At 53.3% G+C, this 20,067-nt stretch overlaps 4 protein-coding genes across 4 annotated transcripts; 1 reads left to right on the top strand and 3 right to left on the bottom strand.

Moving 5' to 3' along the window:
- Positions 1-405: 405 nt before the first annotated feature.
- J4E92_006714 (uncharacterized protein) lies at positions 406-1,055 on the top strand (the record flags this gene model as incomplete). The annotated part of the gene is made up of 2 exons (XM_051498080.1): positions 406-801; positions 864-1,055. The coding sequence occupies 2 exons, from the start codon at positions 406-408 to the stop codon at positions 1,053-1,055; spliced, it is 588 nt and encodes a 195-aa protein (XP_051351806.1).
- Positions 1,056-3,858: 2,803 nt separating this feature from the next.
- J4E92_006713 (uncharacterized protein) lies at positions 3,859-5,035 on the bottom strand (the record flags this gene model as incomplete). The annotated part of the gene is made up of 2 exons (XM_051498079.1): positions 3,859-3,986; positions 4,036-5,035. The coding sequence occupies 2 exons, from the start codon at positions 5,033-5,035 to the stop codon at positions 3,859-3,861; spliced, it is 1,128 nt and encodes a 375-aa protein (XP_051351805.1).
- Positions 5,036-9,425: 4,390 nt separating this feature from the next.
- J4E92_006712 (uncharacterized protein) lies at positions 9,426-13,954 on the bottom strand (the record flags this gene model as incomplete). The annotated part of the gene is made up of 10 exons (XM_051498078.1): positions 9,426-9,520; positions 9,744-10,239; positions 10,285-10,326; positions 10,387-10,539; positions 10,595-10,745; positions 10,799-11,469; positions 11,522-12,981; positions 13,033-13,162; positions 13,505-13,681; positions 13,733-13,954. 10 exons carry the CDS (start codon positions 13,952-13,954, stop codon positions 9,426-9,428), a joined length of 3,597 nt encoding a protein of 1,198 aa, XP_051351804.1.
- A 3,279-nt stretch (positions 13,955-17,233) lies between these two features.
- Positions 17,234-19,866, bottom strand: J4E92_006711 (uncharacterized protein; the record flags this gene model as incomplete). The annotated part of the gene is made up of 2 exons (XM_051498077.1): positions 17,234-19,295; positions 19,358-19,866. 2 exons carry the CDS (start codon positions 19,864-19,866, stop codon positions 17,234-17,236), a joined length of 2,571 nt encoding a protein of 856 aa, XP_051351803.1.
- Positions 19,867-20,067: the final 201 nt, after the last annotated feature.

Raw genomic sequence — 20,067 nt, 5'->3', positions numbered from 1 at the left:
TGCTGCTTGGGTGATTGGGAGAGATTCTGTCGCTGTCACGCGGGCAAGGTCTCTCTGATTTGTTGTTGCGACTGAGAGGTCGGAGGTTCGGCGCGGGGTGCTTGAGCGCGTCCGGAGCAGGTATACGCGACGTTGGTAAGCGGAAGGTGTCGGCGACTGTACAGGCGACAGATGGCAGCTAGGCGGGAGAACGGAAGGAGGTGTGGAGCGATGGCATCGTTGCTCGAGATCTAGAAGTTGCGTTTGCTGAAGAGGCCCGAGCTCACCAACGCTAGCCTCCGCGTTCACCCAAAGGCAACCGCGACCGTTTACCTGGGATCTACCGGACTAGGGACCGACGACAACTGCTGCAGCCGTGAACCTCTACCTCCGGAATTACCAAAAGCCAACATCCGAAGTATCACTATGGCCGAAAACGCGGCGCCAGGAAGCGCAAACAACACGGGCGCAGACAGCTCGCGCGGAATGCCCTACTACGAGAGACTGCGACGCGACTTGCGCGAATCGCTCAACAAGAAGCGCATCATCGACAACAGTCTGGTCAGTACAGCCAATGACGCGTTTGTGAACTTGCGTGTTGACTTTCCATGGCAGCTACAACTAGAGGACAACATCCTCCGAGTCGAGACGCAATACCTCGAAGAGACGAGCGCCGGAAACATCATCAAGGGCTTCGACAACTACATCAAGGGCGCGGCGACTACCACAACAGCAGGAGGAGCAGGCACCGCGACCAGACGGAAAGCACCCATCAGTGATGCAGACCGGATATTCAGTCGGAGCTCTACAAGCTTCCTGAGGGTACGTGGAGATACCGCGCTTGCTCATGGACAGCCAGAGAATCGATGCTAACTGCACTCCAGGAATCTTCCACACCGGGCTCCGCGACGCCATCGCACGCTCCTACTCCAACTTCGTCCTTTCCTACGCGCGAATCGAGTCAACCTACAAACGGGGCGAGGCCAGGAGGAAGCAAGAAGAAGAAGGCAGCCGACGACGACGACGATGACGGCAACAAGACGAAGCGACAGAAAATTTCCTACGGACGCGAGTGAGCACCGATCCCAAGACTCCGACACCGCTCGCTTCGAAAGTGGCGGGATACAAGAATCCTGAAATTACAAAAGAGTACCAAAGTTTCTCCAGGCGAGCAATTTGCTCCAGAGGACGATTGCGCGTCCTATGGGTCCCGAGACACGGAATCTAACACGCCTACCAACAAAATAGGAAGGCACAAAAGCATCGGTTAGGCACCCGGAGCTGCGCGTGTTCAGCGTGTGGATACCTTACAACAGGCGCGGGAGGGCTGAAACTGTCGTAGATCAGACTTGGGAACGCGGGGTTGGTTCAATCTCGATATGAGACCCACTTTAGGGAGGATAACGTACTACACCACCAGCGGACGACAACGCATCTGTGCTGACTAGCTGGCGTTGTAGTGGAGATTACCTGATGCTTGAATTTGGTGCTTGCTTCGAGGAATGGCGGTGGAGTTCGGCTTGGCATTGTGTTACGCGCAAGCCGTGTTTGTAGTCTCTGCTGGCGGCTTCATCTCTGCGAAGCGGATTTCATGCTTGACGAGGGTTAGCATAGTGGATCACGAAGTAGAATGCAAAGTGCAAGTCCCGCTTGTCGCAGCCAGAGATTGTGAAGGATTCATAGTACATCATCTGGGGATAGCGGTAGCGAATGAGCTTTTCGAACCTGCTTCCTCAATTCTCCATGACATGATAGCACCGCAATGTGTAGTGAAGATGAGGCGTATGGTCATAGTCCTACCATCCTGGTCGTTAACCGCTGCAGAGACCCTTCTTTTCGTCAAGATCAAGAATAGCAAGGGCATTAATGCATGCAATCCCAAGCCTCATATGGTTGTGTTCAGGCGGCGTAGACACGACCAGGATTGAGATTATACTACCAGCCATGGTCGCTTAACGTGAGACGGCTGCGCAGGAAGTGCATGCTGGTAGGCTGTGGACTTCGCATCCTGGAATATCATGGTATGCGGAACTATAACCCAACGACACCAGTTCGCTTCAGCTAAGGCACTCCGCCCTCGCTTCGTGAGCGTGTCGGTGCATGGTACTACTTGGAGTCGCGATCGTCGGAGATTAGGATAGCAAAGCGAAAGGGTGTCTCCCTTACGAACCAACGGCCAAAAACGCAACACTGGCTTGCATGATGGCTTGCAATTCCGTGTGGTGGCCACAAGGTTTGCGGTTTCAAAGGCCGACCGAAATAGAGGAGCCGGAGCGGGTGGCGAAAAGACAGGTGTTTAGGACCATGGCGGAGATACTTTGTCCTGAGTGGTGGTTCGGCGGTATTGCAAGCTAGATTACAGCGCACTCTCCGGGCACCAACAGGCGCGGCGGAAACCAGTAGCAAGCGGAGCGAAAGAGTCACGCACTCGCCTCGTCACGTTCTCGTAACGCGATATGTTGCCTCAAGTTTCGCGATGCTGTAAGTCGTCGCGTCCTTACGACGATCTTTACTCGAAAAATGGCACGACTCTACAGCCGTCAGGCACACTACGATCTCATCTCAGGCTGCTTTCGGACCGTCTCCAGCGCGTGACCCACTGTTACAAGCGAGCATCGTGATTGGCACTCCCTGCAAAGCAGAGAAAATAAAAAGTCCCGCAGCCTACGCGACGCAGAGAGAAAGCCCGACGTCAGCAGCTATGGGGCTTTGCGCTTTCGAGTGAAACAAGTGACATCGTTGCGTCCCACTCAGCCTCGTACGCAACTCCGACTTTGATGGCAGGGGCTACCATGAGTGACGGGACCGGTGGGTGTGAAAGCGAATGATAGCATAGAACCAAAGCCTTTGGCGGCCCAAGGTGCGGCGGCAGACATCCCACTCGCTGAGGTAAGAAGGGTCTTGCGGCTAGCAAGGGGCTGACGCTGCATGACGGGAGCCAAGACTGACCCCTTGTCGTAAGCCCACCGCTCACGGGACGCCAAATGATGGCATTGCGGAGACAAGCTCATGACGAGGGTCGCGTTGGCTAAACCGGCGACCGAGGTATCGCAAGTGACGACCGGAGACCGCGCCATGGTCCCGAACCAAAGGGCCGCTGCCGTCACTATGTCAGCTGGTGAGAAGAATTTGGAAGTTTTCGAGACAGAGAAAAAACGGGAGATGGTATGCATGGGATTAAACAAGGGTCTTTGATTTCAGCCGCGTTCCTATCCACAATATGGAGGGATGCGTCATTTCGATCCCGCTGCCTGTACTCGACGACTCAGTGTCTGTCGGAAAGCCATCCTGGCTTGTACCCCCATTCGGTGGGTGGCACCTATGCGCGCGCGCTGCAAGCTACTACTGTACAAACGTCATTGTGCTAACCGACCCTCCGCACGACTCTATGTCGGGAAAGGGCGGTTGCTAAAAGAGAGTCTAAAATATTAAAGGGTATAAGCGAATGGTGATGACAAAATGCTCCATGACGACTATGGGTCAAAGCCCTTGTCGAGCAATGTCGAAAGATTAAATAAGCAACGGCGGGCGGCAAGGGACCAGGCCCGGATAAGACAAACGCGTAATGTTACAGGGTGTTGAAAATCGCTCGGAAACGGAATACTCGTAATTCGGAACACCAGAACGCCGTGGTGGTCTCTCGGGTCGAGGGCCAGGTGGTATCTCAGTAAAAAATCCGTGGTGGGCAGCGATGGGTAGAAGGGAAGGACCGTCCCAGATTGTTGTCGTTTCGATCTATGGTCGTGACTAGGAAACGCGCGACGGTGGTATCTCAAAACATTATATGTACTGAAGACGTGTGCGACGAAGCGGTTGAAGCGAGTCCTGGGACGGGGTCGAGACAAGCAAGGCACTAAGTGCGACCGAGGTGGTGATCACCTAGTGATCGACGCTCTCCGGTGAAGGGTGGTCGATGCTGCCGTCGTTCTTGTGAACCTTGCGATGTCTCCTCAGGTTGGATACGACGGAGAAGTGGCGGCCACAGCCATCGACTTCGCATGCGAATGCTGTCATAATGTTAGTGATGTAGGTGGTGATGTGCTAGGGAGTGCTTACGCTTCTCGCCAGTGTGGCTGTACATGTGCGTCTGTAGCGAACTTGGTCGTGTGAAGCGCTTGTCGCAGATCTTGCACTTGTGCTTCTTTTGCGAGCTGGAGGAGACCTTCGAGCTGAACTGGCTCATCATCGACGCAGGCGCGGGAGGCATGTTGGCACCGAGGAGCGCATTGGGGCGGGGCAAAGTGCGCGAGTTGCCAAGATCAACAGACTCCGATGCAGAGCTGTAATCTGTCACAGAGCCCTCACCACCGTAGTACCCGTTCGGGCCATAGCTGCCTGATGAGATTGACGAGTGTGTCGAGTGTGCGGAAGGGAAGCCGTAGGAGTCGGTCGAGCTGCGGCTGGTTCCTTGAGAGCCGTAGATATTCCTAGGAGTAATGTCTGACTGACTCAGGGAAACCATGCCACGGCTTGCGTCAAGCGCATCGCTAAAGCTGTTGCGCGGTTGCTGTGCGTTCATTCTGCTAAAGTCAACAAGTGAACTTTGGCGTTGTCGTTGGGCTGCGCTCTCTACGGACTCGTAGAAGGCTATTGAGGGGACTGACGGATGTGAAGAGCGGCGGGAGGCATCCTGTTGGTATGCGTACGGGCTCCTTTCTGTGTTGCCATATTCCACCTGAGAGTAGGGTGCGGAAGTAGGAGCATAGGTTTGGTTTGGTGATGACCCAGAGGTAGCATAGCCAGTAGGGTATCCTCGCGACATGATATCTTCAGACGTAACAAGTAAGTTCTCTGTTCCGAAAGTGCCGTCCGGGAGAGTAATACCTTGTCCCATGGGAGGAGCTGTGACTGGCAGACTGTGGAACGGGATCGCAATGCTGGTAGGCCGTTGCGCGTCTACATTGGGTGCGACCGTTGTTTGGTACAGTTGCTGCTGCGAGGCGCCGGTGGACACCCACGGGTTGGTGAAGTGTGGTTGTTGCTGGGGGTAGCGCATGTGATCGTAGCCCATGCTGCTAAGCTGGGGTTGCTGGCGGTTGTCGACTGCCATTGCCATTGCGATGTCGAGGGTTGCGGAGGTGAGGTGGAAAGGACCGGAGGAGAAGGTGGTACAAGAAGACGAATGTGAGTGTTACAACAGGCACTCTACTCGTAGATCCAGGTGTGAAACGTGATAGTTCGAGGGTTGAAAACGTGGAGATAGTCGATCACAGGTACTCAGTGGTGGGATCTGCGACCTTTTGAATTCACTCTGACACTGGGGACTCCCGTGCAGTGGTAGTCCAAGTCGAGTAAAGATAATCCCTCTGGTATGTCGATCAGTTGACCTGTACTAACCAGGAGCCGTGGCGATGAACCAGCGAGATTAGGTGTAGGGCGAAAGCGGACACCAGTGACTGGGTGGCAGACGCTCGAGCGTTTCAAGTGAAGCACAGTGCTTGCAAGGAGCAGAATGCCCAGCGGGTGCAGGGGCGGACCGTGTGGGCTGGGGTTGCGTGTTGCGTGTCGCGGTGGAAGGTTCGGTAACGTTATTCGCTCCAAAAGCAAACCAGCGACAAAGAAGTAAGGATGTGAGGGTAACGATGATGAAAGCAGTATTGATAGTCTCTGGTACGAGTTAAGGCAAGAGACAATTTAGGATTGAGTAAAGCTTAGAGGTTGGGGAGTGTTGATCAGCAGGCGATTTATCGGGGAAGAGACACTGATAAATTCCGCTCCTTGAAGCGTTTACGTCTTTTGGGTTCACAGCACCTCCATCATAGGCTGGCAGCCAAGCATAGTGAGCAGGCAAGCTGGCTGAAGACCCCGGAAGCACCTACGTCGGTGACGACAGGGATGGTTTGCGCTAAGGCATCTTTCTGCACGCTGCTTTTAAGCGTGTGGGGAGCGTTATTCAATGGCCTGCCCACGGCCGATGTGGCATCCGCGCCATTGAGCGCAGTGGGCTCAACAGCCTTCAGCTCCCGTTTACTCACGCCAGCGTCTACCGCTTCTCCATTGCGCTATCACCGGCAGCCCTCTCACCCGTGAAAGGCCAGTGGTGCGCCAAACAAGCCCTCGCCGCTAGGCAAGCCTTTCGTCTCTGCCAGACAGCTGCGAATCAGCGGGCGGTAGGCGCGGGAGGGATTTTTGGCTTTTGTTTTGGCGTGCATCCACTTGGCCAGGGTCGACGAGGGGCATGGAAGCGGACTAGTGCATTCACTCACAATTGCATCCTGCCGTTTTGGTCAATGAGCGCTAGCCTGATGAGCGATAAGAGTGAAATGCTCCGCAGTAATGCTGACGAGTGCGGCAGGCCTGGGAGTTGCCCTGTGTCCTCATCCTGGCGATATCTGATCACCCCCTAAGCATTGCTTCTGAGACTGTCGACACTCGACGCTGCAGAACAACGGTCGCCTAGCAGCACGCTCCACCGCAAGCAAGAAAGGGACCGAAAAGGCGGCTTCGCAAGCTTGCGGTTTCGAGGTGCATCGCGCCGGACACTGGCCGGAGAGGCTGCTTTCGCGTCGCGGAGTCGGACCGCCACAACTATCTCCACGTTGTTGCGTAAACTCGAACTCTGTGAGTTTCTCTCCCTCTGTCCTAGCGTTGGTTCCGCCCCTCTCCTGACTCTCCGTCGTGCACGGCGCACTCGGAAAAAAAAGCGCCCGACGTGAAATTAGTCCCCTGAAGCAGCGCCTGTGCGCATACCTAAGCAATGGGCAAGCGTTTGATCGCCGTCCATGTTGCTTTGGCTGCAACGACTGTAGCTTAGCCAGATGGCGGGTCACGAGCTGCGGCATCCACGACAGTCTCGGGAACTGCCTTGTCCAATAGGGGCACCACAGGCTCGTCGGTCGCAGTCGGTGTACCTGCTCGGCACCATGTAACTGTACTCGACTCACACGCTGGGCCGAGTCTTGAGGAAGACACCACTTTGGCTTCCCACAGAGCTCCAATCAGTCGCACTCCCCAATATCGGCTTGCCCTTGGGATGGAGGCGTCATGTGTAGCAGGGCTGGTTGTGTGTGCGGTCGCTATATCCACCAATGACGAAATCGTGAGCCGATAGCACAGCGTCGACGATTGGCCTGGGGCAGGTTGTTTCGTGCTCCGTATCTTCGGCCTGTCATTGACGCGGACCGGATGGTTAGCTGGGAGGAATGATGAGAGCCAAGGCCCATTTGCACACCCCGCTGACACGCGCGCTGGTGGAAGGTGCTGTAGGATGTGGGCGCATCATGGGTGCTTGCTGGCAATGTCGTCATAGGAAGCCCGCCCTAGCGCAGACGCTAGAGGCCGTAAGCGAGCTGTCATTGGCGCAGCCCCCAAGCGGTACCTGGCGACAGTGAAGGCCATGCAGGATGATGTAGGAGCGGTCAAGCATGCAGATGATTTGCCGCCCGGGATACTGAGCATGCTGCACAGCAGCCATTGTTGCAGTGCGTTATACCAGCGGGCAGAACGCTGTGTTGGGCGTTCAGCGCGCGTCGTGGCTTGGGGCCTTTGTCTGAATGCGAGCGCGAGCACGAGTGGCAATGGGCAGAAAGCATGCACTCGGAACCTGCCATCTCACCGCTGCATGCCTGGTCGACGTGAGTGGTTAGGTGTTGGGACAAAAGGGCCGCCTTGCATCTCAAGCGCACGGAGCTGCTCTGCAAACCCCCTCACTGTGTTCGTGGCTCCGCGGGGCCTGGTCATGCAGGGCAAGATCTGTTGGAGCAGCGCCATCCCGCTCAACATCGAGCGTGCAGCCTGCACTATCAAAGTCACTTGAGCGTCAGGCCTCCACTTCGCTGCGTCTGCCTCTGCCGCTACTCTGCGTGTGCAGCTGTCGGCGGGAGTGGTACCCTACTCGAGTGGCCGGTGAATCGAGTGCAGCATCTGACGCCGCGCAGTGCATCGCATCAGCATCAGAACAGCAGGCCAAAAAGAAGTGGACGTGACCCATCCCCAGCGCTATCTGCTGTCGCAAAGGTCGTAGGGTGTCGGCAGCCGCTCGCTCGGCATTTGGACATTGGACCCTGCATTCGCAAGCCATGCCAGATCACCGAAGTTTATTAGCCGTTGTCTGTGAGCATCCTGCGCCCACCTACGCCCACCGCCAAGCCATTTGGGTACTCGATAAGCTCTAGGGTGGATTGTTTTTTATTTCCGAGATCGCACACTAGCTTTGCAATACGAGCAATAGCACAAGGCGTGTGGAGAAGCAAAGCCGCCTCTCCAGATACCTGCGGCTTTGCAGACAATCTATGTGCAACAGCATCCCATAGTTCTGGAGATCTTCAGTAAGCGTTCCCCGCGATCTTCATATGAGCCAGATATGCGGCTCTGCGAGATCGATCAGCAGCGAGTGATTGTCAGGCACACGTGTTGGACACGTTCACGACGAAGCTGCGCAGCACCGAATTGGTTGCGCAAACCATCTCCGCCGAGGCTGGTGTGCAGCTAGTGCTCAACAACCGCTCCATAGCCACGTAGCGCACGAACAAACTCCTGCTAGATCCGGGCAGCAGGTGAACCGAACAGCGCCTAAACCAGCGACAAAAAGCCAGCAGTAAAACCGCAAAACAAAAGCAGTCGGCGAGGCAGCGAATCAAGTGCGCCCGACACTCTGGTACATTAACCACCAGGTCCATTTTGCTAGCAAAAACACTAGTCACGGGCAGCGGTGCAATTGCGCGCTACAGCCAATGGCAACGTGGTGAGCCAAGAGAGCGCTACGACTCGGCAAGCCGCACTTACGAGTTCTCAACCCGCCCGATGTAACGTTCATCGAAACTGCGGGAGTAACGCGGGCTGTCAGGCTGTCAATCTTGGGGGTGGCTGCGCAAGGCACGTCTGTGCCATAACAAAGTTTGACCTGGAGATTCTGCATGTCCGATTTCTATCGCATGATCTCCAGAAAGTTCCCGCCCTCCTAACGGACAAGGTACATGATCACCACTGTCAAGCCAAGGAATTGGGTACGAAAAGCAAACACTTTCCCCTTCGAGAGACACGAGAGACCAGGGACACGAGAATTGTGATGTGGTTCGCAGATCAAAATCTTTTTCTTTCCTAATCAGATTATGCGGCATTACAGCCGTTACTACAGCCCTATCTCCCCTTTATGCGCCCGAAAGGACGCGCAATGCCAATGCTTCTAACTTGCTGGTGGGGTACTTCTGACAGTTGACTCGAGTCGAAATCCACGTTTTCATTCTTTGACCGGCTTCAAGGAGAATCATCGGACTACCAGGATGTGATCAGATGCACATGATCTCCCCGAGCACGTGCATGCTGCATGAGGAAAGCTGCATTCTCCTTTCTGCCAGAACATCGCATGGGTCTTCGCATCTCGGGGCCTGAACGGGTCAGGTTATGCATTGGCATTGAAAGCCCTGCCAATGAAGTGAGGCTGCATGGTCGCCGAGCACCACCAGCATCTAACTTCCTGTCGCTACCCTATGATGCATCCCTATCTTTCAGAAAAGTTTCCGGTACTGTGGTTGAGTGTCTAAGCGTATCTGCATGACTTCTTTCTTGCAGACTGACTTGACCTTTCGAGCAAGTGGTGCAGCTGTGCGCTGTCAATGCTTCGTCTCTAAAAGGAAGGAAGGCGCGGGTGTCTTCCCGACATGTCGAGGCTCTATCGACGTTGAAATGACGGTGGTCATGATGGAGCATTCGTCTCTGAGCATTTCATCGAGTGACGTGCTCAACGACCGTCCGTTCACTGTCATGGAGGCGCGAATTTGAAAGCCCCGGTCGCGCCAAGGTAGCCTGTCTCGCGTTGCTCATACTATGAGCATTGTTTGCCCTATTCGAGTCGGCCTCATCCAGAGAACCGGGCTTCTTTGTTGTGAGAGAGTCTGTTTCTTGTTCATGGGCCAATTTCTCAATGTTTGCCTCGGTCAGAGGCATCGATGGTTCGTTGTGTGGCCCCTGAGAGCTGTTGTGACGGATGAGCTGTGGCCCGACTAACGAAAGCAGTTTTTCGTCGCGCAATTTCGTGTCTCTTTCCTCAGCGTGAATACGCCGCATGGCCCTCTCACCCTCGTTCTCGTTGGACCTTGTGAATGCTGCATCGCTCTGATAGTGGAGGCGGTCAAGTTCAGCGGTCAATGCCTGCGCCGTTGTTTCAGATTCAACCGACAAGTCTGCCGTTCGCGGGTGATCTTTTGCCCTAGAGCCCACCTTGGAGCTTGGGGTTGCGACGCCATGTCGATCATTGCCGTTTGTGGGCGGTTTGCTTTTTGCCGTCTTTCGCCGGCCTTCGAGTGCCCACTTCACAAGCATCTTATGATTGTTAGCGGACCCACCAGTTGGCTTGGGGAAACCTACCTTCTCCAGCAGCTTCCCTTTGACTGGCTTGGCGAGATAATCCTGCTGAGTCTTAGCATCTCCTATATCACGAATCTGAAGATGTGCCTGGTGAAAACTTACATCCATACCACACGATACACACTTCTCCTTGTCGCCCTGAATCGCGCTAGCCGTCATGGCTACGATCGGAACACCTCGAATTTCGGGCATATTGCGCCACGGCGATTCTGTCCTGATTGCGTGGGTAGCGGAGTAACCGTCTCGAATAGGCATCTGCATTTTCTGTCAGCAAGCAACACGTGCAAGGTCTCGTACGAAGCTGCCTCACTTGAACGTCCATCAGGATGATATCCGGGCGTGGGTGCGAAGGGCCGAACTCCTGCATTAGATACTCCAAAGCTTCTTGGCCGTTCCACACTGCATTGACCGAGAAGTGAAGCTTCTTGATCGTCTTGAGCGCGATTTGCTGGTTGATGTGACTGGTCGTTTGTTAATCACCTTTTCCATGAGAACATGCTCAAGCGCAACTTACTTGTCCTCGACAACGAGAACGTGAATCTCCTGCCTTTCATTGTCGGGAAGGCTCATCAGATGATCCGGAATTGCTGATTTGAGCAACGGGTATGATGAGTTCCCATTAGGAAGTTGCGGTGTCAACGGCGGTGTATGGCCTTCCGAGCTGCCACATGAGACTGACATGTCGCTCTGAAGTCGATCCGGAATTGACTCTAGATGAACCAAGGGTGATTCTCCATCTTGCGAGGGTGCGCGAGTAAATGGTATCCAGAAAGTAGCAGTAGTACCCTGCCCCAGCTTCGAGTCCAGCCATATCTGACCTTTCATGAGCTCAACAAGGTTCTTGCTGATGGTTAGACCCAGGCCAGTTCCGCCGAATCGTCGAGCCGTGGACGAATCTGCCTGACTAAAGGGCTGGAATAGTCGCTTGCGGACCTCCTCTTCTATACCAATCCCAGTGTCCTCAACGTTGAAGTTGACCGTGACCATATCTTTTGATTCTTGGCTGATGGAGACGGCAAGTCTTACAGTACCCACCGAGGTGAACTTGATGCTGTTGGTTAGCACATTGGTGAGAATTTGCCGTAATCTGCCTGGATCTCCCATTACGCGCAGGTCTGCCCCAACCTCATCTTGTATGGAACTCTGGTAATCCAGACCCTTCCTCTGTGCAGCAAAAGACATCATCTGAGCGGGTCAGTAAGGACAATGAGGTCATACGCTGTAGTCTGCGACATACCTTGTTCACGTCTCGGAGGACGACGCTGAGACTGAACTGCACCTCCTCAACGTCAAGCCGTCCTGACTCAACTTTCGAAAAGTCCAGAATGTCGTTGATTACCGTCAAGAGACTGTTGGCGCTTCGATGAATGTTCTCGGCACATTCTTTCTGTTCCTCGTCCAGGTTCATATCGAAGAGGAGTTCAGACATGCCAATTACGCCAGCGATAGGTGTTCGGATCTCGTGTGACATGTTAGCCAAGAACTGCGACTTCATCCGACTTGCTTCTTTCGCTGCCGCTTCGTTGGCCAGGAGCCTCGAATTCTCCTTCTCTTGCTCCTTGAGTTGTTCTTCTCTTTCTCGCAGCTCGGTTATATCCATAGAAACACCGATCACACCATTCACAAAAGTATTGCCGTCGACGCCTGCAGTCCTGGAAGTGCTCATGAGCGGTACTAGACGGGTCCGGTAGTAGCGAGCTTCCGACATGTATCTCCCGTTCACGATCTCAGCTGATTGTTTTCCCTGTAGGATCTCCTGAATAGGTCCATGCCATCGCGCTCGATCATTGCTGGGCAACTCAAAGACATCGAAAACATTTTTTCCAACCAATTTTTCCTTGTTGGTTCGTTCGGTAGCGGCCATATCGCCTTCCAGGACCTTGACCTCATTGTTGCGATCAATAACCCAGAGGACAATTTTCGCGTGCTGGATGACCTGCTGCAATTGCTCTCTTGTTTGACGAGCCTCTTGACGAGCCAAGACAAGATCGTGGATATCGGTGCATGTGCCGAACCACTTGACTATGCGTCCGGAGTCGTCGTAAAAGGGCAAAGCTCGTCCTAACATCCAGCGCCACTCTCCATCATAGCGCTGGCATCTGTATTCTGTGTTGTATTCTTCGCCTGTCTTGAGAGAGTGGAACCAACGTTGAGCGGTCGCTGCCATGTCATCTGGATGGAACGGTAGGCGCCAACCTTCGCCTATTGATTGATCGACTGTCAACCCTGTGTAGTCATACCACCGTTGAGAGAACCAGTCGTGAAGCCCATCAGGCGTAGTTGTCCATACCATGACCGGCATGAAGTTTGCAATGTATTCAAACTGCTTCTCGTTCTCTTCAATCTGGGCGGCAATTTGCTTGGTATACTCGGTGATATCCTTGAAGATCACTATACCACCAAGGAAATCCCCAGTTTCTTCGTGGAATACAGGCTCGCCGTTGATCTCATACACAATCCGAGTACCTGTAAGCGGATGCCGCATACCGATGCGCCGTCCTCCGACTCTCTCTCGTGTACGGCAGACCTCAATAATGGGGAACTCATCGAGGTTGAGAAGGCGCTGGAAATCTTCGGTCCAACAGTTGAACTGGCTGAGAAAATCTAGCTGGTCTCCGGGCGCATAGGTGGAATCTTTCGAAAGTAGCCGCAGGAGGGCTTTGTTTGGAATCCCGAAGCTTTGGTCTTTCCACATTGCTGTGAAAGAGTCAGTCAGGGATTCTCAGGTAGGTGTGGAATCATACATACCGTATGCGGGCATGGTAATAGAGTTCAGGATAGCATCCTTGAGTTGTGTTGCCTTTTGGAATATAGAGGCTGAATTCGCAATGTCGGCCTTGCCCCTAGTAGGAGGGCCTCGAGGTGGAAATTCTGGCTGCTGTAGAGTAGGCGTAACGGCTTTCGAAGTCGAATTCGAACTGCTTCCCGAACGCCGGCCTGAGGAAGAGCTCGACGAACCCGAACTTCGTGACTTGTCGAGGCGAGCTCCTGTGTTTGTACGAGTGACTATACGACTGGTGGGTGGTGGCGCCCTATCAGCAGCTACTGCACTTGTGAAAGTCAGCGTGTAGTATTGGTTATCATCAATGCTCCAGATGGATATGATGCAAGATGCCTGCATTGCATTCTCGTAATCTTTCTTTTTTTCTGACTTTTTCAAAGTGCCGTCGGGATCCAAAGAAAGCGGCGCAATGACCACCTCTACTGATACGTCGCGTACCATTGTTCGCGCAAGGTTTGTACTGCTCAGGCGCGGCAATGGTTTTGTTGACTGGGGTTCTCCTAGAGATGGCATGGTCGCTGCGGTCGGTGTGGTGTGGCCGCTGCCCATATGAGAATCTCCATCTTCGTCTAAGCTGCTTGCTATTGAGTCGTCGATTACGCAATCCAGAAAGCTCTACAAAAGTTAAATGGTTATCCATGGGCAAATGCATGGACTATAACGAACCTCCCATGTGATCAGAATTGGAGAGCCGTTCTGTAGAATATCTACACCAAGATCACCCATAGTCTTGTCCTGCAACGCTTCCGCTATTGAAAGATCATGATCACCTTCCAAGTCAATACCAAAAAGGCGACCCATGGCCTCGTTTGCAAGCACTACGGTCTTCTGGGCAGATAAGACAAGAACCGGTACTGGCAAGTACTGAAGCGCAGTAAATGCAGCCATGGTGGCTGACGGCTCTGTGAGATGGATTGACATTGAGTCGCTACGAATCGAGCTGGGAGACGCAGATCTGGAGCGAGAGCGCTCTCCCATAGGAAAGTAGCCGCCATCGCCGCTGTCGGTCTCTGTCATTATGATCACGGTGGTGTGGTGGCGCGAGTATTATGGCCGCGTAGGGTTGTGATGCGACTCGTGTATCCGCGAACCGTGGCGACTGCCGAAGATAGAGCCGATTCCGAGCGCCTCAACCAGACCAGTCAACAACATGGAGTAAACGCCGTATCCAGATCATAAGATGTGTCGCGCGCAGCCGTATTCGAGATCGGGAGAGAGAAGTGCGAGTTTGCGGCGTGGAAAGATGTTGGGCGGTGTTTGTCGACGCGCTTCGGTGATCGCTATACGAGGGGTCGATCGGTAAGTCTAGACCCTGACAGACGCTACCAAGGTAACAACTACCGATGCAGTGAAAAGTGAATCGAGAAAGGCGACAAGCACACAAAGGCACCACCAGGAAAACGTATGAGTGAAGGTCAGAGATGTCGCGAAGTTCTAGAATCACGCTTCCGGCATGCCGGGTGCTATAGCAATGACGCAAATTTGGCAGGTGAAAGAAGTCGACGCACCTTTGAGACGGCGCGCGTCCGTAGCGGCCATGGGGAATATGCCCGAGCTCTGCCATTCGACGGAACATGGTTGTCGGTTGTTTGGCGCGAGATCTGGGGGGTCGATTCCTTTGGCTGATGCGACGTCGATCATTGTGGGCTGAACACTGTTCGGTTAAGGGTCTCCACGGCTACCTTGGTAGGTACCTAGGTACTTCCCCGTCTTGTCTCTATCATTCTTGAACTGGGCATTACATTGTGTGTATTGAACATGTCGACAATTTGATCTGATAATGATCTCCACTAATGTTCACGGTCTTCTGTTGAGGTTGGGTATGATCGACTGGCGGTCTAGAATGCCGCCTTCTCTAAACGCGATTGACAAGCCATGCACGGCAATCGAGAAATTCCCATGATCACGATGCGAATGTATCTCTTCCGAGATCACGATAACTTACGCACATGCGGAACTGGTACTGAAGCAGACATAGCGCACACCGTATTCCCCTGCCCTTTTATTGCGGCGTTGTCCTGTTAAGAAGCCCGAGCTGCTTGCGGATACGCTGTGGTAGGCGTTGCGCTTACATAATCCCGATGATGGTGATGTTGAAGCCCAGGACGACAACTGTCTTTCTGCTAGGCAGCTACATCAACACTTGCGCTCTCAGCGATACCCTCTTCACACCTCCTAGTGCACGACACAACAATTCGATCCTGTCCAAAGCTTACAAATGTTCTTCTTCGGGCTCGGCGGACTGTTCACAGGTATTACATGTGAAGTCGCATCCGATAGATTCGCTCGCTAATACGCGCAGTCGCGGTCCTCCTTGTCAACGCCATAGCAATCCTCTCCGAAGACCGCTTCCTCGCACGCAGTACGTTTACCACGTCCTCATGACCCACCGCGACCTTTGCGCATCTACGCATCCACTGGCACACGCGAATCTACAATTGAGCATCCAACTGACCAGGACACAGTCGGCTGGACAGCATCTGCAGCAGAACCCGGTTTCGGCGGCCCTCGCGACGATGCCAGTATAAAGGCGCGACTGATCAACCTCGTATCCTCAGTACGGACGCTCATGAGGTGTACGTGTACCCCTCCATCCTCTCCATACCCACGTCCCTTAGAGAGGTGGAAGACAAAGCCAGGACACATTTGCTGACACAATGCAGTACCATTGATGTTGATCAACACCCTCATGATAATCTATCTACTGGTCCTCGGCTGAGCGCGGCGCATACACGTTACGAACCAAATCCCGACGATTTCGATTAGCATATACACGGCGCAGGAATGGGCGTACGCAAGCGTTTGGCAGTGCACGCTACAAAAGGTTGACTTTATATGATGGAGTTCATGGGGCCAAGTACTGCATTGAAGAGCATCTGATATCCCTGCTTGAAGCAAGCAACTTGAGACACGACATGGAGGAGAGCATACCCTGATGCGAATAGGCGGGGCTGTTGAACCACAAGATACCTTGCTATTCTTCCGTTGAGTGGGCATAATATATCTCACAAATCACTCTGCTTTCAGGCACAACACGAACGTGATCCAGATATCCTATTTATCCGACACGCAGTCGCACATTAGGAACTGCAAGCCTAGTCATTATGGCGTACAAGTAGACTGATCAGGTATATGAAGCGAGTGAGAGTAAACGGAAATATCGGGAGATTATGTGTAGATCTAATAACGAAAAGCGATTGTGTAGTCCAAATGTAGTGTGTAATCTTGTCATCTACGATCTCCGAGCCCCCTAGAGAAGAGTGTAAACCCCGCTTCCCGTCCAAGGAAAAAAACTACCAATTGATGTACTCGAATACCACTCTGATCTCTGGGTTTCCAGCACAGCGACGAATACACGCAGACACTTCTTTTTCTACGTGCTGAGTCCACACATTTTTATTCACACTGTCCAAAGAAACGCAGCCGTTGTTGTCCCAAGAAAAGCAGCCATAGATCACAACGCGCTCGAGGCCTCTCATTGTTTCCAGAGTTCGAAGGGCGGCCAATGCATTGTTCTGCGTTGGATGCCTGTGAATCACCGGGATAACGCCACTGGAGAACTCGAAAGCTTTTCTAGGGACCCTGAACGTGGTTATAGCATCTCGCTGCGCATTGCTGAGTTTGTTGATGAATATGCCAATATCCTTGGGCGACATCTGGAAAGCATGGAGCTTGAAGGGTAGGAGGCGCGTCTCAGCATGGATTTGACGGCTGACGGCGAGGAGCTGCAGATCCGCGGGGAGAGGTAGGCAGCGAATAGTATCTATCTTGTAAAGCTCCGAGAATGTGGGGATCGTGGTCTGGCAAAGCGCATGGGCATAGATTTGGTTGCGGATCTCGCCCGGGAGACGCAGAAAGGCCGACTCTCGCTGGTTGCGCGTGGAGCTGCAGCGATATTAGTTATAATCTGGGCAGCGCGAAAGTACCGTATAACTTACATGACTGCTGCTTCTTGAGCAAATCGAGCGTCGTTGCATGGCACCCATAGCATCGTGGTGTTTCGTACGCTATTCAAGCTTGGTGGTGAGCAAAGCAGAAGGAGCGTCGAAGGTGGTTTCCAAGGTTACGAAAACAGTCCAACCGGGCTAGTGAGAGCAAACAGCCCTCTGATGTCATCCATGGATTGCTTTGCAATATCGGAAGGTGCGCACCACCTCTTCTCTCACTTCAAACGACCTTCACCTCTTTAGCCACGGCAGCGCAAAGCTCGACCGTCACTCCCGCCCCAGAGAGCACATGTATCCAAAGCCTCTGTGTGTCACTCAAACGGTCGTTCTCACTTTTCACCTCCGCGAATTTGACTTCGCCCTTCTTCCCCTCTTCTTCTGGGACTCGCCAAAGGAATAGATCGGGTACACCGCCACCTCTCTGTCCATACTCTTGCGCCATGACTTTGCACACAGTTGCCAACGCCTCGCCGTCAAAGCAGCGAGCAATCTCAAGCAGATCAACAACGTCGTATGTCCAGTCCAGACCTACAACGCAAGTCCGACGCTCATGGTGGTCGTCGTAGATTCTTTGGATGATGGCGGGTGCGTCGCCGTTTGATATCTCGTTCAACCTTGCGTTGATCTCGGATATCCGAGAGGGATAGAAGGCGTCGGTATGTAGGTCCAACGGACAGGTCTGGTACGGAGTCTGGAAGACATTGGGTACGTAGGTGAATAGGACGTCGTAGAACAAGTATGCGAAAAGCGTGCGTACGATACCACCTTCAGCGTGATAGCCTTTCCAGCCCTGGTTACGGTAATGCGAAAGACACATTGCTTCGACCGAGCATTCGCCGTCTTCACGCGGATCAATCCATATCGTCTTTCCACCCCGTCGACCCGACTTCGCATGTGGTGAACTATTCCGTCTCGACAGTGAGGGTCTTTCACGTTCGATGCGCGTTCCCTCCATAACAACTTCGACCGGCTTCGTCAAGCGAACATGTGAGAAGTCATGTTGCAATCGTTTAACAAATTTCAGAGACAATTCAAGTTTGGTGATACGCTTCTGCAAATCATAGTGATAAATAATATGCACAAGGTTATCCTGCAACCCGTCTTCACAGGTCTGCAAAGCAATAAGCTTCCAATGCCTCTTTTGTTTCTCTGCGCTTCTGTTCTCCGCATCGGTCAAGGCGGCCATGTAGTGTTCTTCAAGCAATGCTTTGCGCTGATACCAAGCTCCTCTGCGAGAATGATGGAACAGTCGCTGTTGCAGCAGTTCATTCAAGAGTTCGTGCTCGCGCCTATGCTCCTTCCGTCGTCTGAGTATGTCAAGTGTCTTGTGAATGATGCGCGTGTATACCCAAGCTGGTGAAAGACGACGAAGGTATGACCCTTCGCCACTGTGGTAGACGCTGTCCTCTTTCCGCTGCTCTTCTTGGACAAGCACCTGCCAGCGGGGGTATACCTCCTCAAAGGTATCCAAAATTTCTTGATATCCTTTCTCCGTTGGTCTTCCGTTGAACTCCAAGATGCTATCTGTCCGGTACTGCGTTCGTATAGAAGCCTCATACTCGAGCAATAGGGACCGAGAGGCGAAGATGTTCGCAGATCGAGAGACAATATACTCTGGAAAGTTCCAACGCGCAATCTTCGCCAAGATGATGGTTGTCAATGACTTCTCGGTCCACTCGGTAGAGCGGTAAAAGACAAGATGCACACGTTCGAAGAGCTTCAAAGTGGCCAGCGAGAGTCGTATACAAGGGCCTGTTTCTTGCATGATCCTCCGTGTGAAGTGCGCATCGCGATTTGCATCATCGGAGAGATCAGCTTCGGGCTCCAGCTCGACATCGGGCGTCTCCGTTCGTGACCTGGATACAGAGGATGCTCGCGACATCTCTGAGTCCGACCGCGTCAACCCAACATGGCCCAGACCGGTCTGTCTCTGACTTGTGCGTCGTAAAGCCTTCAGAAGCTCACTCTTGTTCTTTCCCTTGACCTTGGCATCCTTTGCAAGAGCCTTCAGTTCATTGAGTTTCAGCAAGGATGATGCTTCCTCGAGTGTGCTTATCTCCTCCTCAGATCGATCCGCGAACGTGAATGTGCTGCCCAGTGTTGTGCCTGCTGGTGCCTCTAGTTCGCCCGGATGTGACTCGACTTCGGAGGAGGAGGCCGGCAGGTCGTATGTACGTTGCAGTGTTTCGGCTGCTGCGTCAAGGTCTGAGATGTCGCTGTGGTAGCCCAGGTTCTTTATGCGATGCCATGCGGAGGTCTTGCGAAGGAAAAGGCGTACGTATCTAGGAGAGAAGTCGAGGTTAGTATGACTCTACTGCTCATTATACTGGAACTTCCATCTTACAGATACTGCGCTTCGTAGCCTATCTCTCTCCACATCCGAAAGACATCTGTTTCGGCCTCATCAAAGAGGTGACCTTCCTCGTCCAGCACAGTATCCAGCGCGAGGTTGAATGCGTCGACATAGAGCGAGCTCTTGCCTCGAACCCATGACCGCTTTTCCAAGCGCTCATCTGTCCCGACTGTCTTGCTCTCTTCCTCCGCCTTGTACGCTTCGTATGCTTTGATGGCGTCATCGCCTGTGTCGACTTGGGGTAGCGCACTTTCTAGATCTGTCTTGTGTTCTTGTTCTTCCTCTTTAATCACAGTGCCACTACTCTCGTCGTCAGAGTCAAGCACTTCGCGCTTCACAGTCTTGCGTGGTGTTGGCGGTGGTTTCTTGGGGCTGTTGCCCGTCTTCTGGCGCTTGACCGGTCGATCTTGCTCGCCATCGAAGTTGGTGGATTTAGGATGCTTGATGAATCGGGTTATCATTTGATTGTGTACGGAAGGGCTCCGAGGATTGAGCGCCATTGCGAGGTCGCAGCAAGCTGCGGAGCGGCGCCTCGAACCAATGCAAGTAGCACTCGCCACAGGCCAGGGCGACGCGCTGGATCGCGCTGTCACGAGGCACTAACCCTAGTGGAATTTAGCGTGATCGGACCTCTGACGTCATCGCGATGCCCTTTCGATCCTCGAGTGAAGGACCTCCGCCAGCTTCAACGGACCTGAAAG

The sequence above is a fragment of the Alternaria infectoria genome (assembly GCF_024043175.1).
Source record: "Alternaria infectoria strain BMP 0036 chromosome Unknown scaffold_10, whole genome shotgun sequence".
NCBI classification, from domain to species: domain Eukaryota; kingdom Fungi; phylum Ascomycota; class Dothideomycetes; order Pleosporales; family Pleosporaceae; genus Alternaria; species Alternaria infectoria.
The sequence above is the reverse complement of the archived record's forward strand: the minus strand, read 5'-3'. Positions and strand labels throughout refer to the sequence as shown.